The 19,321-nt window shown below is 47.0% G+C and overlaps 2 protein-coding genes across 2 annotated transcripts in view; one reads left to right on the forward strand and one right to left on the reverse strand.

The window, feature by feature from the left end:
* Positions 1 to 19,321, forward strand: part of LOC139260184 (slit homolog 1 protein-like) — a 369,573-nt gene that overhangs the window by 125,942 nt on the left and 224,310 nt on the right. The window contains exons 5-6 of the mRNA XM_070876446.1: positions 14,746 to 14,817; positions 17,835 to 17,906. Coding sequence (XP_070732547.1) covers positions 14,746 to 14,817; positions 17,835 to 17,906 — 144 coding nt within the window. The remainder of the gene's footprint in view (positions 1 to 14,745; positions 14,818 to 17,834; positions 17,907 to 19,321) is intronic.
* LOC139260176 (uncharacterized) overlaps positions 1 to 19,321 on the reverse strand; it is a 412,192-nt gene that overhangs the window by 51,573 nt on the left and 341,298 nt on the right. The window lies entirely within an intron of this gene.

Here is a 19,321-nt window from a genome sequence, read left to right on the forward strand (position 1 = left end):
CTGCCTATTGGGGGAGAGAGTTCCAGATTCCCACTCCCCTTTGTGTGAAGAAGTGCTTCCCGACATCACGCCCGAACGGCCTGGCTCTAATTTTAAGATTGTGCCCCCCTGTTCTTGATTCCCCGCCCGCACCCGCCCCCCACCCAGAGGAAATAGTTTCTCTGGACTGCAGCTTTTGTCATTTATTCTTTCTTCAACAAAAACAAGTTTCGTTCCACAAGCCTCTCCACGTAACATGGAGCCCTAGGCCCAGAAATAATTTTGATCGCTGTTCCTTGAATCTCTGGTTTGGTTGGGCAGGCGCACCAACGTTAACGTCATCGACCAGGTCAACATCCCCAGCATTGAAGCACTGACCACACTCAACCAGCTCCGCTGGGCAGGCCACATTGTCCACATGCCAGACACAAGACTCCCAAAGCAAGCGCTCGACTCAGAACTCCTTCACGGCAAACGAGCCAAAGGTGGGCAGCTGAAACGTTACAAGGACACCCTCAAAGCCTCCCTGATAAAGTGCAACATCCCCACTGACACCTTGGAGTTCCTGGCCAAAGACCGCCCTAAGTGGAGGAAGTGCATCCGGGAGGGCGTTGAGCACCTCGAGACTCGCCGCTGAGAAAATGCGGAAACCAAGCGCAGGCAGCGGAAAGAGCATGCGGCAAACCTGTCCCACCCTCCCTTACCCTCAACGACTATCTGTCCCACCTGTGACAGGGACTGTGGCTCTCTTATTGGACTGTACAGCCACCTAAGAACTCATGTTAAGAGTGGAAGCAAGTCTTCCTCGATTCCGAGGGACTACCGATGATGATGAGGTTTGGTGAAGCGTTGCCTGAGGTAGCATCCAGTGTGTAGCTTTGCAGCTGGGTCACAGAGGGTTAAAGCAGCCCGATGCCCTAGGGCCTCATTGCCATGTACAATTAGGCTCACTACCAGATACACTACATGCTCTCACTGAATGGTCGATAATCAAGCCAAACCTTTGCTTCTTCCACTCAGGCTAATGGAGACCCAATCTTCATGTTACAGTGCTTCCTGTCCCACCGTTACATTACCTTGCACATTAAAATCATCTCAAGTTCTTAATCCATCGAATAATTGGTCCAGATGTGTTCTGAATGATAACGCTGCCATTGGTGGATTTTACCTTGCTGCAGATATAAAAAAAAGATTGAAAGAACTTGCATTTCTACAGAGCCTTTCAAGACCTCAGGATCTCCCAAGGGGGCCGTCGCTGGCAAGGTCGGCATTAATTGTCCATCTCTAGTCACCTCTTGAGAAGATGGTGGTGAGCCGCCTTCTTGAGCGGCTGCAGTCCCGTGTGGTGAAGGTGCTTCCACAGTGCTGTTAGGGAGGGAGTTCCAGGATTTTGAACCAGTGACGATGAAGGAACAGCGATATATTTCCAAGTCAGGATGGTGTGTGACTTGGAGGGTGTAAAGTACTTGCTTCATGGGTTCTTTGCTTAAGAATTAATAGCAACACATTGCTATTAAGAACTAGTTGGTTTATTAGCATAGATTTAACAATCGCACGACTCATTACCAGTTCATCCACCAAGCTCACAACCACCTGCCTCATCGTGGATTCCCCACACCCAACGGGCTGGGGTTTTATTGAGTCTTGTGAACATCACGTGACTGGCTAAGCCACTCACAACTCAACAGCTCTACCAACCTGTGAGCATACTCACAAGTGCATACATCGAAATGTATAAGATTATGAGGGGATGCAGAGAGGATGTTTCCACTGATAGGAGAGACTAGAACTAGGAGGCATAATCTTAGAATAAGGGGCCACCCATTTAAAACTGAGATGAGGAGGAATTTCTTCTCTCAGAGGGTTGTAAATCTGTGGAAGCCAGGACATTGAATATATTTAAGACAGAGATAGACAGTTTCTTAACTGATAAGGGATTAGGGGGTTATGGGGAGCGGGCAGGGAAGTGGAGCTGAGCCCAGGATCAGATCAGCCATGATTTTATCGAATGGCGGAGCAGGCTCGAGAAGCCACATGGCCTACTCCTGCTCCTATTTCTTATGTTCTTATCTCACCTTATCAGCATATCCCTCTATTCCTTTCTTCCTTATGTACTTACTGAGCTTCCCCTTAAAAGCACCTATACAAATGTACAGAAGAGATTGCTAGAATGGTTTCAGGGATGACGGATTACAGTTTGATAACCAATGGCACAGATTTAAGGTGATTGGCAAAAGAACCAGAAGTGACACGAGGAAACATTTTTTTACGCAACGACTGGTTAGGATTTGGATTGCACTGCCTAATGGGGTGGTGGTACAGATTCAATAGTAGCTTTCAAAAGGGAATTGGATAAATACTTGAAGGAGAAAATATTGCAGTAATATGGGGAAAGAGCAGGGGAGTGGGACTGATTGGATTGCTCTTCGAAAGAGCTGACGCAGACTCGATGGGCCGAATGGTCTCCTGTGCTGTACTATTCTACGATTCAATGCTATTCACCTCAGCCACTCCCTGTGGTAGCGAGTTCCACATTCTCACCACTCTCTGAGTAAAGGAGGTTCTCCTGAATTCCTTATTGGATTTATCAGTGACTATCTTATATTTATGACCTCTAGTTTTGGTCTCCCCACAAATGGAAACACCTTCTCTACGTCTAGCCCTCGTAGAGAATTGCCCGCTAATGCTCACTGTTGAGGTCCACAAGCTGTGCCTAACGCATGGGCAGCAGGGGTCAGGTTCCTGTCTCGAAGCCAGGGGTGACAGTGGGCCCATGGTAAGTCTTTCTTTGGTCCGCTATTTACTTTGTCGCAAGTTAGTGGTGTGGGGCTGTTACACCAGATCCCTCCTCCTATGTGTCTCCTAGTTAGGCAGGTTACAGATCGACTGAGCCAAGGCACCTCCCAGGTCTTCTCGGATGAGACATTAAACCGAGGCCCCATCTGCTCTCTCAAGTGGACGTAAAAGACCCCATGGCACTTTTTCGAAGAAGAGCTGGGGAGTTCTCCTCGGTGTCCTGGGCCAGTATTTATCCCTCAATCAACATAACAAAAAAACTGATGATCTGGTAATTTGTGGGAGCTTGCTCTGCGCAAATTGGCTGCTGCATTTCCCACATTATAATAGTGACAACACTCCAAAAGTACTTCATTGGCTGTAAATCGCTTTGAGACGTCGTGAAAGGCGCTATAGAAATGCAATCTTCTCTGATGACTTTGATCTGGGATAATGGTCAGATTTTTCCTAAAGACTTCTTTGTGCTGGTCTCATTCCTGCCTGCTCAAGGTTGGCCACCTTAAATTTGCCATTGGACCATGACAGGACAAGGGATGGGACAGAGGTGGGGCAAGGGGTGGGCTCAGCAAGTGGAGTGAGTAATATTGAGGAGGGTGTGGGTTCAGTGTAAAGTAGGGTGGGTGGGATCATGTCTTGAGTTGTGATGTTTGCTTTGCTGTTAATGAGAGTTAACAGAAGAACATAAGAATTAGGAGCAGGAGTAGGCCATATGGCCCATTGAGTCTGCTCCGTCATTCAATAGCTGATCTTCTACCTCAACTCCACGTTTCCGCCCTACCCCCATATCCCTCGATTCCCCGAGAATCCAAAAATCTATTGATCTCAGCCATGAATATATTCAATGACTGAGCATCCACAGTCCTCTGGGCTAGAGAATTCCAAATATTCACAACCCTCTATGAGTGATGAAATTTCATCTCATCTCAGTCCTAAATAGAAACAGAGAAACATAGAAATTTACAGCGCAGAAGGAGGCCATTTCGGCCCACCGTGTACACGCCGGCCGACAAAGAGCCGCACGACCCTTGGTCAGCAGCCCTAAAGGTTACATATAAACCTATGAACAATGGCGGAAAGGCAAAGAGCACCCAGTCCAACCAGTCCTCCTCACACAACTGCAACACCCCTCATACTGAAACATTCTACACTCCACCCCAACCGAAGCCATGTGATCTCCTGGGAGAGGCAAAAACCAGATAAAAATCCAGGCCACTTTAGGGAGAAAAAATCTGGGAAAATTCCTCTCCGACCCATCCAGGCGATCGAAGCTAGTCCAGGAGATGATCCTGGCCGTATTCGATTCCCAGCAGTAGTTACCATTATATCTGTTCCGTCCAACAAAAGATCATCAAGTCTAATTCCAATTACCAGCTCTAGGTCCGTAACCCCGCAGGTTACTGCACTTTAAGTGCCCATCCAACCATCTCTTAAAAGTGGTGAGGGTTTCTGCATCCACCACTCTTCCAGGCAGCGAGTTCCAGATCCCCACAACCCACTGCATAAAGAAGCCCCCCCCTTCAAATCCCCTCTAAACCTTCCACCAACCACCTTAAAACTATGCCTCCGCCACCAATGGAAATGGACCCTTACTATCCACTCTGTCCAAGCCCTTCAATATTTTGTACGCCTCAATGAGGTCTCCTCTCAACCTCCTCTGTTCCAATGAGAACAAACCCAGCCTATCCAATCTGTCCTCAAAACTAAGATTCTCCATTCCAGGCAGCATCCTAGTAAATATCCGCACCCTCTCAAGTGCAATGACCGACCCCTTATCCTGAGACTGTGACCCCCTAGTGCAAGACTCTCCAGCCAGGGGGAAACAACCTCCCAGCGTCTACTCTGTCAATCCCCTTCAGGGGACGAAATTGCCCCTTTTTGCAATGCCTGTTAGTGCCTTTGGGGGGCTGCTAATGGGGGCAGAACACTTTTTTGCCCGGGGTAGGGGCTACCGGCTCCCGGGAAATTACCCGGGAGTTTGCGGAGGCGCTTTCACTGCAGCGGTGTGCCCCGGGCATGCCGCGCAACCAGCGATGACATCACCGTTGTGCACCGTGTGCCGACCCCTTTTTGGAGAGCATAAGCCCAAGCTACTCAATAAAGTTCACCAATAACTGCAGTCAGATTAATGACTAGTGCCTCCAAATCCTCACACAAAAAGCGAAAGGCTTTCTAACTTTGCAAATAATAAAAACAAACTTTTAGAAATTCCCGCATAGCCTGCTCTTACACTGGATTCTGCTGCTCAGAACCAGTTTGCAGCCCGGCCCCTCACACCCCCCCAGCGCACCCCCCCATCTCCGCGGAGTGACTATTGAACTGCCCTGCCAGATTAGAACCTCATCTCTCATCTGTTAGAATATTGACTTTCATCCAGTTCTGGAGAGCTTGCTGCGGATTGTTTGTCTCAAACACGGGCTCATTTTGCCAGGGGAAAGGGGCTCAGATTGGATCAACTGGGAGGGGGGGGGGGGGGCAGGGGGGAAGGGCGGAGGGAAGAGGGGAAGGGCAGGGGGGTAGGGAGGGGAATATTGAAGAGCTAAACAGTCCGACAGCGGCAATCAGCTAATTACAAAAATTATTGGCCTAGAAATTGGGATTGTTTGTCTTGAGTGACATCGCCCCGCTACCGCCCCTCTCTCACCACATGGATCCCATTTAGCGCTCCAATGATGCAGCTCTCCGATTTGGGAAATAAAATAATACCGAATTTACAAACGCAAAGTTTCCACTTAATTCCCCAAATCCAGCATGAAGCAATTTTGCCTCCCTAATCCTCAATTCCTGGAGACTGCAGGGCAATCCTGGGGGCTTGGCCACCCCAACCCGTGAAAGGCCTTGGAAGCGACTGAAAGGACTCAGTATAAGAGCTTCAGCTTAGAAAATTATAACCAGACTGAGCAAGTGGCCAGGAAGGTGTTGTGTAGCTTGGGGAACTGTGCTGTTGGATGAATGAACGAGCCTGCAGGTCGGGGGTCTTAGTACAGTTGAACCTCCCTTATCCAGAACCCTCGGGATTTGGTCTGTTCTGGATAAGCGATTTTTCCGGACGAGGGGTGGTCACGTTAAATTGAATGGTACAGGTCATCATAGGCAGTCCCTCAGAATCGAGGAAGACTTGCTTCCACTCTTAAAATGAGTCCTTAGAACATCGAAACATAGAAAATAGGTGCAGGAGTAGGCCAATCGGCCCTTCGAGCCTACACCACCATTCAATATGATCATGGCTGATCATGCAATTTCAGTACCCCATTCCCGCTTTCTCTCCATACCCCTTGATCCCTTTAACCGTAAGGGCCACATCTAACTCCCTTTTGAATATATCTAACAAACTGGCCTCAACAACTTTCTGTGGTAGAGAATTCCAGAGGTTATCAGTTCTCTGAGTGAAGAAGTTTCTCCCCATCTAGGTCCTAAATGGCTTACCCCTTATCCTTAAGACTGTGACCCCTGGTTCTGGACTTCCCCAACATCGGAAACATTCTTCCTGCATCTAACCTGTCCAATCCGGTCAGAATTTAAATGTTTCTATGAGATCCCCTCTCATTCTTCTAAATTCCAATGAATATAAGCCTAGTCGATCCAGTCTTTCTTCATATGTCAGTCCTGTCATCCCGGGAATCAGTCTGGTGAACCTTCGCTGCACTCCCTCAATAGCAAGAAAGTCCTTCCTCAGATTAGGAGACCAAAACTGAACACAATATTCCAGGTGAGGCCTCACCAAGGCCCTGTACAACTGCAGTAAGACCTCCTGCTCCGATACCCAAATCTTCTCGCTATGCCATTTGCCTTCTTCACCGCCTGCTGTACCTGCATGCCAACTTTCAATGACTGATGTACCATGACACCCAGGTCTCGCTACACCTCTCCTTTTGCTAATCTGTCACCATTCAGATAGTATTCTGCCTTCCTGTTTTTGCCACCAAAGTAGATAACCTCATATTTATCTACATTATACTGCATCTGCCATGCATTTGCCCACTCGCCTAACCTGTCCAAGTCACCCTGCAGCCTCTTAGCATCCTCCTCACAGCTCAACTGCCACCCAGCTTAGTATCATCTGAAAACTTGGAGATATTACATTCAATTCCTTCGTCTAAATCATTAATGTATATTGTAAATAGCTGGGGTCCCAGCACTGAACCACCAGTCATTGCCTGCCATTATGAAAAGGACCCGTTTATTCCCACTCTTTGCTTCCTGTCTGCCAACCAGTTCTCTATCCACATCAATACATTACCCCCAATACCATGTGCTTTAATTTTGCACACTAATCTCTTGTGTGGGACCTTGTCAAAAGCCTTTTGAAAGTCCAAGTACACCACATCCACTGGTTCTCCCTTGTCCATTCTACTAGTTACATCCTTCTAGAAGATTTGTCAAGCATGATTTCCCTTTCATAAATCCATGCTGACTTGGACTGATCCTGTCACTGCTTTCCAAATGCGCTGCCATTACATCTTTAATAATTGATTCCAACATTTTCCCCACTACCGATGTCAGGCTAACCGGTCTATAATTCCCTGTTTTCTCTCTCCTTTTTTAAAAAGTGGAGTTACATTAGCTACCCTCCAATCCATAGGAACTGATCCAGAGTTTATAGAATGTTGGAAAATGACCACCAATGCAGCCACTATTTCTAGGGCCACTTCCTTAAGTACTCTGGGATGCAGACCCTCAATGACTATCTGTCCCACCTGTGACAGGGACTATGGGTCTCGTATTGGATTGTTCAGCCACCTAATACTTGGTTCTGTCTTCACTAAGGAAGACACAAATAACCTTCCGGAAATACTAAGGGACTGAGGGTCTAGCGAGATAGAGGAACTGAAGGAAATCCTTATTAGTCAGGAAATTGTGTTAGGGAAATTGATGGGATTGAAGGCCAATAATACGAGACCCACAGTCCCTGTCACAGGTGGGACAGATAGTCGTTGAGGGTAAGGGAGGGTGGGACAGATTTGCCACATGCTCTTTCCGCTGCCTGCGCTTGATTTCTGCAAGCTCTTGGCGATGAGACTCGAGGTGCTCAGCGCCCTCCGGGATGCACTTCCTTCACTTAGGGCGGTCTTTGGCCAAGAACTCCCAGGTGTCGGTGGGATGTTGCACTTTATCAGGGAGGCTTTGAGGGTGTCCTTGTAATGCTTCCTCTGCCCACCTTTGGCTCATTTGCCGTGAAGGAGTTTCGAGTAGAGCGCTTGCTTTGGGAGTCTCGTGTCTGGTACAGGTACTGAGCAAGGGGATATCGGGGCTGGCTGACTTGGGGCTGGGAGTGTGGCAGAGAGATCCTGGGGTGGGGTCAGGCCAGCGATTGCGGGAGTCGGCAGCAAGGAAGGACTTCAATTTGTTCATGTTGGAGTTCTGCGCATGCGCCACCCAGTGGCTGGGAATGGTTCTGGACAAGGGGTGGTTCCAGATAAGTGAATTCTGGATAAGCGAGGTTCAACCTGTAACAAAACAGAGAGAAAGCGGGATTTCAGCTGTGAATCAATAGACAGGCAAGGGAGCAAAGGTTAAAGTTATAGCGCATGGATTTAAGATCACAAAAAGAACAAAGGGATTTGTTCTTCATATGTCTCCACCTGGGATCTGCTGAGCAAAACAGTGGTGTGGATTGCATCCTATGTGAACATAAAATCATCAACTGATATTCTTGTTAGTTTCAATAAGTGTATGACAGAGGAACTTGCTACTATTAAAAGAAAGACTTGCATTTCTACAGCGCCTTTCATGAACTCAGGGTGTGCCAAAGCACTTTGCAGCCAATTAAGTACTTTTTTTTTTGAAGTGTAGTCACTGTTGTAATGTGGGTAACGCGGCAGCCAATTTGCGCACAGCAAGCTCCCACAAACATCAATGTGATAAATAACCAGATAATCTGTTTTAGTGATGTTGGTTGATAGATAAATATTGGCCAGGACACCGGGGGGAACTCCCCTGCTCTTCTTCGAAATAGTGCCGTGAGATCTTTTATGTCCACTTGTGAGGGCAGATGGGACCTAGGTTTAATGTCTCCCCTGCCACAGTACTGAAACGGCCCTTATCAAAGTCACAAATTATACCCTAAGTGACTGGGACAAAGGTAAATGATGCCTCCTCATCCTTTTTGACTTGTCTGCAGCCTTTGACACAGTTGACCACACCATTCTCCTCCAACTCCTCTCCACCATCGTCTAGCTGGGTGGGACTGCACTCGCCTGGTTCCGTTCTTATCTATCTAATCGTAGCCAGAAAATTACCTGCAGTGGCCTCTCTTCTCGCTCCCGCACCGTTACCTTTGGTGTCCCCCAAGGATCTATCCTTGGCCCCCTCCTATTTCTCATCTACATGCTACCCCTCGGCAACATCATCCAAAAACACAGCGTCAGTTTCCCCATATACGCTGATGACACCCAGCGCTACCTCACCACCACTTCTCTTGATCGCTCCACGGTCTCTAAATTGTCAGACTGCTTGTCTGACATCCAGTACTGGATAAAAACATAAGAAATAGGAGCAGGAGTAGGCCACCTGGCCTCTCGAGCCTGCTCCGCCATTTAATAAGATCATGGCTGATCTGATCATTGACTCAGGTCCACTTCCCTGCCCGCTCCCCATAACCCTTTACTCTCTTATCGCACAAAAATCTGTCTCTCTCTGCCTTAAATATATTCAATGACCCAGCCTCCACAGCTCTATGGGCCGGAGAATTCCACAGATTTACAACCCTCTGAGAGAAGAAATTCCTCCTCATCTCAGTTTTACATGCCCATAACCCTTTACTCCCTTATCGCACAAAAATCTGTCTATCTCTGCCTTAAATATATTCAATGACCCAGCCTCCACAGCTCTATGGGGCGCAGAATTTCACAGATTTACAACCCTCTGAGAGAAGAAATTCCTCCTCATCTCAGTTTTACATGGGCGGCCCCTTATTCTGAGACTATGTCCCCTAGTTTTAGTTTCCCCTATGAGTGGAAATATCCTCTCTGCATCCACCTTGTCAAGCCCCCTCATTATCTTAAATGTTTCGATAAGATCACCTCTCATTCTTTTGAACTCCAATGTGTATAGGTCCAACCTAATCAACCTAGCTTCATACGTCAACCCTCTCGTCTCTGGAATCAACCTCGTGAACCTTCTTTAAACTGCCTCCAATGCAAGTATAACCCTCCTTAAATAAGGAGACCAAAACTGCATGCAGTACTCCAGGTGTGGCCTCACCAACACCCTGTACAGTTGTAGCAGGACTTCTCTGCTTTTATACTCGATCCCCCTTGCAATAAAGGCCAACATTCCATTTGCCTTCCTAATTACTTGCTGTACCTGCACACTAACTTTTTGTGTTTCACGTACAAGCACCACTTGTACAAGATGACATGATCTCGGCTTGATTTCCCTGGAATATAGAAGGGTTAGGGGTGATTTGATTGAGGCATTTTAGGAGTTTTAAATGAATTGATAAGGTAGATAGAGAGAAACAAAAAGGAAGCAAAAGCAAAAGACAGAAAGGAGATGAGGAAAAGTGGAGGGCAGAGAAACCCAAGGCAAAGAACAAAAAGGACCACTGTACAGCAAAATTCTAAAAGGACAAAGGGTGCTAAAAAAACAAGCCTGAAGGCTTTGTGTCTTAATGCAAGGAGTATCCGCAATAAGGTGGATGAATTAACTGTGCAAATAGATGTTAACAAATATGATGTGATTGGGATTACGGAGACGTGGCTCCAGGATGATCAGGGCTGGGAACTCAACATCCAGGGGTATTCAACATTCATGAAAGATAGAATAAAAGGAAAAGGAGGTGGGGTAGCATTGCTGGTTAAGGAGCAAATTAAGGCAATAGTTCGGAAGGACATGAGCTTGGATGATGTGGAATCTATATGGGTAGAGCTGCAGAATACCAAATGGCAAAAAACGTTAGTGGGAGTTGTGTACAGACCTCCAAACAGTAGTAGTGATGTTGGGGAGGGCATCAAACATGAAATTAGGGGTGCATGCAATAAAGGTGCAGCAGTTATAATGGGTGACTTTAATATGCAGATAGATTGGGTTAACCAAACTGGAAGCAATACGGTGGAGGAGGATTTCCTGGAGTGCATAAGGGATGGTTTTTTAGACCAATATGTCGAGAAACCAACTAGGGGGGAGGCCATCTTAGACTGGGTGTTGTGTAATGAGAGAGGATTAATTAGCAATCTCGTTGTGCGAGGCCCCTTGGGGAAGAGTGACCATAATATGGTGGAATTCTGCATTAGGATGGAGAATGAAACAGTTAATTCAGAGACCATGGTCCAGAACTTAAAGAAGGGTAACTTTGAAGGTATGAGGCGTGAATTGGCTAGGATAGATTGGCGAATGATACTAAAGGGGTTGACTGTGGATGGGCAATGGCAGACATTTAGAGACCGCATGGATGAACTACAACAATTGTACATTCCTGTCTGGCGTAAAAATAAAAAAGGGAAGGTGGCTCAACCGTGGCTATCAAGGGAAATCAGGGATAGCATTAAAGCCAAGGAAGTGGCATACAAATTGGCCAGAAATAGCAGCGAACCCGGGGACTGGGAGAAATTTAGAACTCAGCAGAGGAGGACAAAGGGTTTGATTAGGGCAGGGAAAATGGAGTACGAGAAGAAGCTTGCAGGGAACATTAAGACGGATTGCAAAAGTTTCTATAGATATGTAAAGAGAAAAAGGTTAGTAAAGACAAACGTAGGTCCCCTGCAGTCAGAATCAGGGGAAGTCATAACGGGGAACAAAGAAATGGCAGACCAATTGAACAAGTACTTTGGTTCGGTATTCACTGAGGAGGACACAAACAACCTTCCGGATATAAAAGGGGTCGGAGGGTCTCGTAAGGAGGGGGAACTGAGGGAAATCCTTATTAGTCGGGAAATTGTGTTGGGGAAATTGATGGGATTGAAGGCCGATAAATCCCCAGGGCCTGATGGATTGCATCCCAGAGTACTTGAGGTGGCCTTGGAAATAGTGGATGCATTGACAGTCATTTTCCAACATTCCATTGACTCTGGATCAGTTCCTATGGAGTGGAGGGTAGCCAATGTAACCCCACTTTTTAAAAAAGGAGGGAGAGAGAAAACAGGGAATTATAGACCGGTCAGCTTGACATCGGTAGTGGGTAAAATGATGGAATCAATTATTAAGGATGTCAAAGCAGTGCATTTGGAAAGAGGTAATATGATAGGTCCAAGTCAGCATGGATTTGTGAAAGGGAAATCATGCTTGACAAATCTTCTGGAATTTTTTGAGGATGTTTCCAGTAGAGTGGACAAGGGAGAACCAGTTGATGTGGTATATTTGGACTTTCAGAAGGCTTTCGACAAGGTCCCACACAAGAGATTAATGTGCAAAGTTAAAGCACATGGGATTGGGGGTAGTGTGCTGACATGGATTGAGAACTGGTTGTCAGACAGGAAGCAAAGAGTAGGAGTAAATGGGGACTTTTCAGAATGGCAGGCAGTGACTAGTGGGGTACCGCAAGGTTCTGTGCTGGGGCCCCAGCTGTTTACACTGTACATTAATGATTTAGACGAGGGGATTAAATGTAGTATCTCCAAATTTGCGGATGACACTAAGTTGGGTGGCAGTGTGAGCTGCGAGGAGGATGCTATGAGGCTGCAGAGCGACTTGGATAGGTTAGGTGAGTGGGCAAATGCATGGCAGATGAAGTATAATGTGGATAAATGTGAGGTTATCCACTTTGGTGGTAAAAACAGAGAGACAGACTATTATCTGAATGGTGACAGATTAGGAAAAGGGGAGGTGCAAAGAGACCTGGGTGTCATGGTACATCAGTCATTGAAGGTTGGCATGCAGGTACAGCAGGCGGTTAAGAAAGCAAATGGCATGTTGGCCTTCATAGCGAGGGGATTTGTGTACAGGGGCAGGGAGGTGTTGCTACAATTGTACAGGGCCTTGGTGAGGCCACACCTGGAGTATTATGTACAGTTTTGGTCTCCTAACCTGAGGAAGGACATTCTTGCTATTGAGGGAGTGCAGCGAAGGTTCACCAGACTGATTCCCGGGATGGCGGGACTGACCTATCAAGAAAGACTGGATCAACTGGGCTTGTATTCACTGGAGTTCAGAAGAATGAGAGGGGACCTCATAGAAACGTTTAAAATTCTGACGGGGTTCGACAGGTTAGTTGCAGGAAGAATGTTCCCAATGTTGGGGAAGTCCAGAACCAGGGGTCACAGTCTAAGGATAAGGGGGAAGCCATTTAGGACCGAGATGAGGAGGAATTTCTTCACCCAGAGAGTGGTGAACCTGTGGAATTCTCTACCACAGAAAGTTGTTGAGGCCAATTCACTAAATATATTCAAAAAGGAGTTAGATGAAGTCCTTACTACTAGGGGAATCAAGGGGTATGGTGAGAAAGCAGGAATGGGGTACTGAAGTTGCATGTTCAGCCATGAACTCATTGAATGGCGGTGCAGGCTAGAAGGGCCGAATGGCCTGCTCCTGCACCTATTTTCTATGTTTCTATGAAACTTCTTCCGCTGGCGGAGGGAGTCTATGACAAGGGGACATAACCTTAAAATCAGAGCCTGGCCGTTCAGGTGAGAAGTTAGGAAACACTTCTTCACACAAAGGGTGGCTCTTTCTCCCACAAAAAACCGAGGGCTCAATTAATAATTTCAAACCTGAGATCGATAGCTTTTTGGTAGCCAAGGGTATTAAAGGATATGGAGCCAAGGGTGGAGTTAGGTAGGATACAGATCAGCCAATCTCTCATTGACTGGTGGAACAGGCTCGAGGGGCTGAATGGTCTCTTCCTTCTCCTACGTTCCTAGGTCTATGGTTGGTCTTTAAAGAGGGAGGCTCACCATTGGGGGCAATGCTCGCGTTAAGCTCCGCGGCCACGCAGCGCTCTGGAGGTTCCACGCAAGCCATGCACCGGTTTTTATATGAGAAAAACTGTGCACATGCAAACATTTGAATGGGCCAGTTAAAGGACCCGCGATCAAAATAAAAATAAGAAGGAACATTGAGTGGGACCCCAATAAAGAAAGAGTCTCACCATCGGGAACCCTTGTATCTATTGTCAACCATGTTGGAGTGGGACTGGAGTCAAATATAGGCCCAGACCGGGTAAGGTTGGCAGGTTTCCTTCCCTCAAGGGACATTAGTGAACCAGTTGCTTTTTTATGACAATCCGACAGCTTCCTGATCACTTTTACTGATCACAGATTTTTAAAAGAAACCGACTTCAAATTTCCAAATGACCATGACATTCTGTGCATTACTAGCCCAGTAACATAACCACTACACTACCGTACCCATATATATATATATATATATACAAAAATAAAATACTGCTGTTGCTGGAATCTGAAATAAAAACAGAAAATGCTGGAAATCTCAGCAGGTCAGGCAGCATCTGAGGAGGGAGAAACAGAGTTAACATTTTGGGTCTGTGACCCTTCGTCAGAACTGGAAAGGTTTGAGATGTAACACATTCTTAAGGAAGTGCAAAATGAGATAGTAATGGAACAAGTTAAGAAACAAAAGATGAGTCTAAATAGGGTGTGAATGATGGAATTGTTACCAGCTGCCATGGGAAAGAGAAATAAAAAGGGGGGGGGTGTAAAAACAAAATATATTTGCATATATATATATATATATATATAGACATGTTTCCCTACATTGCAATAGTGGATTCACTTCAAAAGTACTTCATTGGCTGTAAAGTGCTTTGGGAAACCCTGAGGTTGTGATAGGCATTATAGAAATACAAGTTCTTTCTTCTTACACATATACAGATGTGTACACATGTGGCGTTGCTTTCTGAAGAGTACGTTTCTGAATGTACGAGAAGTGCGAGCAGTGTCGTAACCACACAGGAACCCTGCAGATGAACAGAAAAGGTGCTGGAGCATCAACAGCGGGAGTTAGCGATAGTGGCGGTGAATATGATTCATGGTTCTGCACAGGCAACTCAGTGTAACGCGGTATCCGATATTTTCACAGGGATCTGAGCGAGAATTTCATCCAGGCTATTCCCAGGAAGGCATTCCGTGGAGCGACCGACATCAAGAACTTGTGAGTACGGCTTGTCGACCCGAGCTCCTCGCTGGATAATTCCGTCTCTTCTCAATCCTTCGCTTGCTCCCTCTCTCCCTCCCTCCCTCCCTCTCTCCCTCCCTCCCTCCCTCCCTCTCTCCATCCCTCCCTCCCTCCCTCTCACACTCCCTATCTCCCTCTCTCCCTCCCTCCCTTTCACCCTCCCTCTCTCTTACCCTCCCTCTCTCTTTCCCTCCCTCCCTCTCACCCTCCCACCCTCTCTCCGGCCTGTACCCCAAGGATGCCACCCGCCCCACCCTGCCCCCGACCTCTCCACAAAGTTACTGGGATGCCAGTACTCTTGGAGACGTGGCTAACCGGAGTCTTGCGGCTGGAGCAGAGGCTGCCTCAGTGATGTGCTCACTCGGTCAGACTTCGCTCCGTCGCTGCTGGTTCCGGTGAGACTGGCCCTCCTTCACCAACTCCACGACGCAGCCAGCAAACCCAAGACTGCTCCCTCTCGGGGAGGAGCGATGCTGCCAACTCTGGTTAGACATATTCCTGGAGGTTTCATCAGCTGGCCTCCTGCCTCCAGCCTCCCTGCCCATTCAAACCGCCTATTCCCCCCCCTCCCCCCACTGTAATGTCCGCACCTGTGAGGATGCTCACAGTGTTGTAGAGCTCTTGAGCGGTTACATCCGAGCCAGGATGTCCCTGGAGATGGAGCACGCGGTGCCCACTGGTACGGTCGCGGCCTTCCGCGCGAGGTGGGCATCATTTCAACCGGGAGCAGAATTTTAATTTGATTTGATTTGACAAAGGTTCCCTTTATGGTGAATTGTTAATTTGTGCTTTTGGTGCCCTCAAAAAAAAACAAGGGGGCACTTGAATGAAAGTTTCTGGAGTGTGACCCCCCCTTTAATCAGGCGGGACTTGATTTAAATTTAAAGTTGATTTACAGGTACAACAAAATAGTTGTAGAGCTGTTGGGTTGGGAGTGGCTTAGTCAGTCACGTAATGTTCACAAGATTCAATAAAACCCCAGTCAGTTGGGTTCGGGGGATCCATAATGAGGCAGGTGGTTGTGAGCCTAGTGGACGAACTGGTAATGTGTCGTGTGATTGTTAAACCTTTGCTAATAAACCAACTAGTTCTTAATAGCAATGTGTTGCTATGAATTCTTAAGCAAAGAACCCATGAAGCAAATACATTACACCCCCCACCCCCATCTCCTATATTTTTAAAACTATTGAACAAAAACATTAGAAGATAATAGAAATAAACCACTCAAAAAATGTCCGGGATATTGCTCGATAGACCTCGTTAATTGAATTCCTCGCGATGTCCGGTAATGATTGCCCATCTTCCCCTTATCCCTGGACAGTTACGATGCCAACATTAGCCCTTTGTGCTACACAGGAACCAAATGCATACAATGTCAATACCTATTGGAGGGGACTGCGGCATTGGCATGGCGATGAACCCCGCACCCCTAGTGTAATCAGTCTCAGCTGTGCATGATGGGAGGGTCCAATCAATTGAGTGCTTTCAAACAAAGTGCATTGCATGTCTGCCAAGGGAGTCCATATGTAATCATCATCATAAGCTGTCCCTCACCCTCAAATCGAGGATGACTTGCTTCCACGCCAAAAAATGGATGAGTTCGATGAGTTCACTGGTGTTTCAATGAAGGACCTAATATTTCCTACATGTTGAAGGGTGAAAGATGCCTGTGCATGCATTTTTTTAACGTGTGGTGACTGTTGCACACCAGCCACTACACAGGCTTGACAGAGCCAGGTCTTGTTCCAGTGGCAAGCGTTAACCAAGATGACTGGAGACCAGCTCTGCTGCACAGGTCTAGTGCGCACACACATATCGCAGTGTGGGCTGGCCCGTGCTGCCCCTGGGTCCCAAACTCATGCTTCTCCTGGGCCCCGATCGCATCGCTCCACGATCACTCGCCACTCCTGCGCCCCGACCTTGCGCTCCACACCCTATACTGGGTGTGTCCTTTAATTGCTCCCAGAAACAGGCTGCCTGCTGCTATGTTTGTCTGATAGTCGGTTCACTAATGATGTAAATATGAAATATTGAACAGCAGAAAATAAAACCCGCTCTTCAATCTGCTACTTTATAATGTTGTTCAGTTATTTTTAGAGAGCATGTCGTACCTTTGCTCCTTGTGAAATAGACAGAAATGTTCCCACACATACATAATGGAAAGCACTGCCTGCCTCTCTCCTCTCCATCCACCGCTTTCTCTCTCTCTGTCTCCATATGTACCCCATCTCTGTCTCTATCTCTCTCCATTCTGTCTCGCTCTTATTCTATCTCTATTTTAAATTTTATGTTACTCTACCTACCCCAACCCTCTCTACTTGGCTCTTTTTGCCTCCTTCCCTCTGTTGATTTCTTATACTCTCTCGGTGTCTGTCGGTCTGTCAACCTTTTCCCATCTATCTCTTTCAATCTGTCATCTATCTCTTCCACTTTCTGCCTATCTCTCTCACTCCCTTTCTGTCTCTTCCACTCTGTCATCTATCTTTCTCCCATTTTCAGTTAATTTTTCCCATTCTTTGTCTGTCTGTCTCTCCCACTCTCTATATCTCCCACCTTCTGTTCATCTTTCTCACACTCTTTCTGTCTGTCTCTCCCACTCTCTGTCTATCTGTCTTTCCCACTTTCTATATCTCCCACCTTCTGTTCACCTTTCTCACACTCTATCTGTCTCTCCCATTCCCTTCCTATCTATCTCCCACTTTCTGTCCCTCTCTCCCTCTAGTTATCTCCCCCGCTCTCTGTCTATGTCAGATGACAAGAGAGGAATCAGAAACGATTCACAATATAGATTTTAAAAAAGCAGAGCCCATTTAACGGGCAGTGCCAAACTTAAAAATAAATGCCAGTGATGGAGAGAAACCTACCTAGAGTCGCCCATAATCCAGAGGGTTAGGGTCCAGCAGAGATAATGCGCGGGTAAGCGGCCTGTTGCCTGGATCTTTGTGGCCTCACTACTAATGTCTATTCCTTATTGCTCTCTCTCTTATACACAGGCAGCTGGACAAAAACCAAATTACTTGCATTGAGGAAGGGGCGTTCCGAGCCCTGAGGAGCTTGGAGGTTCTGTAAGTCTTTGCCGTCCCGTTTGTCTGCTTAGTTGTATGTTTGTTAGGCCGCGATGTCAGGTTACCTATGGATCCCATCCCGTGAAACACGGGGAGCACCCAGCTCGTTCCCGCGAGAGGCAAGAGGCGATCCTGAGCCTCTCCCATGTGATGTTAGCTTCTTCTTCTTAGGTGGTCCCTAGGATCGAGGATGACTTGCTTCCACGCCAAAAAGGGATGAGTTCAATGAGTTCACAGGTGTTTCAATGAAGGACCTAATATTCCAGATCCCGAACTACATCCTGAAGGGTGGAAGATGCCCGTGCGTGGATTTTTTAATGTGTGGTGGCCGTTGCACACCAGCCACCACACAGGCTTGACAGAGCTAGGTCTTGGTCCAGTGGCAAGGATTAACCAAGACAACTGGAGACCAGCTCTGCTGCACGGACCTAGTGCACACACATATCGCAGTGTTATACACCGCGTCGGAACTCCTCTCTCAAATATCGGGCTGGATTTTCGCTTCTGGTCATTTTTCGGGCGCTAATGGTGGCGGGGCGGTAAAGTTTGCGCCCGGGAAATAGTTTGCATCCTCCGCCACAAAATTCATCAGCCGGGCCCTGAGTGGGGAGTGGAACGCTAAGTGAAGGTGTTACACACCTCCTTTAGGGGCACTAGGCTGGCTGAGCAGGCGAAAATCCTGAGCTAAACAGCCGGCCTCGGAGTGCTCTGAGAGAGACTTTCTTGAAGAAAAGAAAATCGGCACAAAACACACAAAAAGCATTCCCAATACCCAGACTTCAGAGAGTTAAATTACGGGGAGAGATTACACAAATTAGGGTTGTATTTCCTAGAATTTAGAAGGTTAAGGGGTGATTTGATCGAAGTTTTCAAACTATTAAGGGGAACAGATAGGGTAGATAGAGAGAAACTATTTCCGCTGGTTGGGGTGTCTAGGACTAGGGGGCACAGTCTAAAAATTCAGGAGTCAAGTTAGGAAAAACTTCAACACTCAAAGGGTGGTAGATGTTTGTAACTATCTTCCACAAACGGCAATTGGTGCTGGGTCAATTATTAATTTTAAAGCTGAGATTGATAGATTTTTGTCAACCAAAAGTATTAAGGGATATGGGCCAAAGGCTGGTGGATGGAGTTAGGTCGCAGATCAGCCATGATCTCATTGAATGGCAGAACAGGCTCGAGGGGCTAAACAGCCACCTCCTGTTCCTGTGTCCTGTGTTTCTATGAACACTAAAGAGTCCTCCAGATGGGAGTAAGCATGTTGTACATTCCAGAGGTCTACTCTTGGTGGTGTTATATTTCAGGTCAGTGTTCCCGGGGGACTGAAATATCAGCAACCATTGCATTACTGCACCAACCCAAGTGTTAATCGGATATAACATCGTCCAGTGATGATCGAGACAAGAGAGGGGCAA

Source organism: Pristiophorus japonicus, chromosome 3 (assembly GCF_044704955.1).
Source record: "Pristiophorus japonicus isolate sPriJap1 chromosome 3, sPriJap1.hap1, whole genome shotgun sequence".
In the NCBI taxonomy this organism is placed as follows: Eukaryota; Metazoa; Chordata; class Chondrichthyes; family Pristiophoridae; genus Pristiophorus; species Pristiophorus japonicus.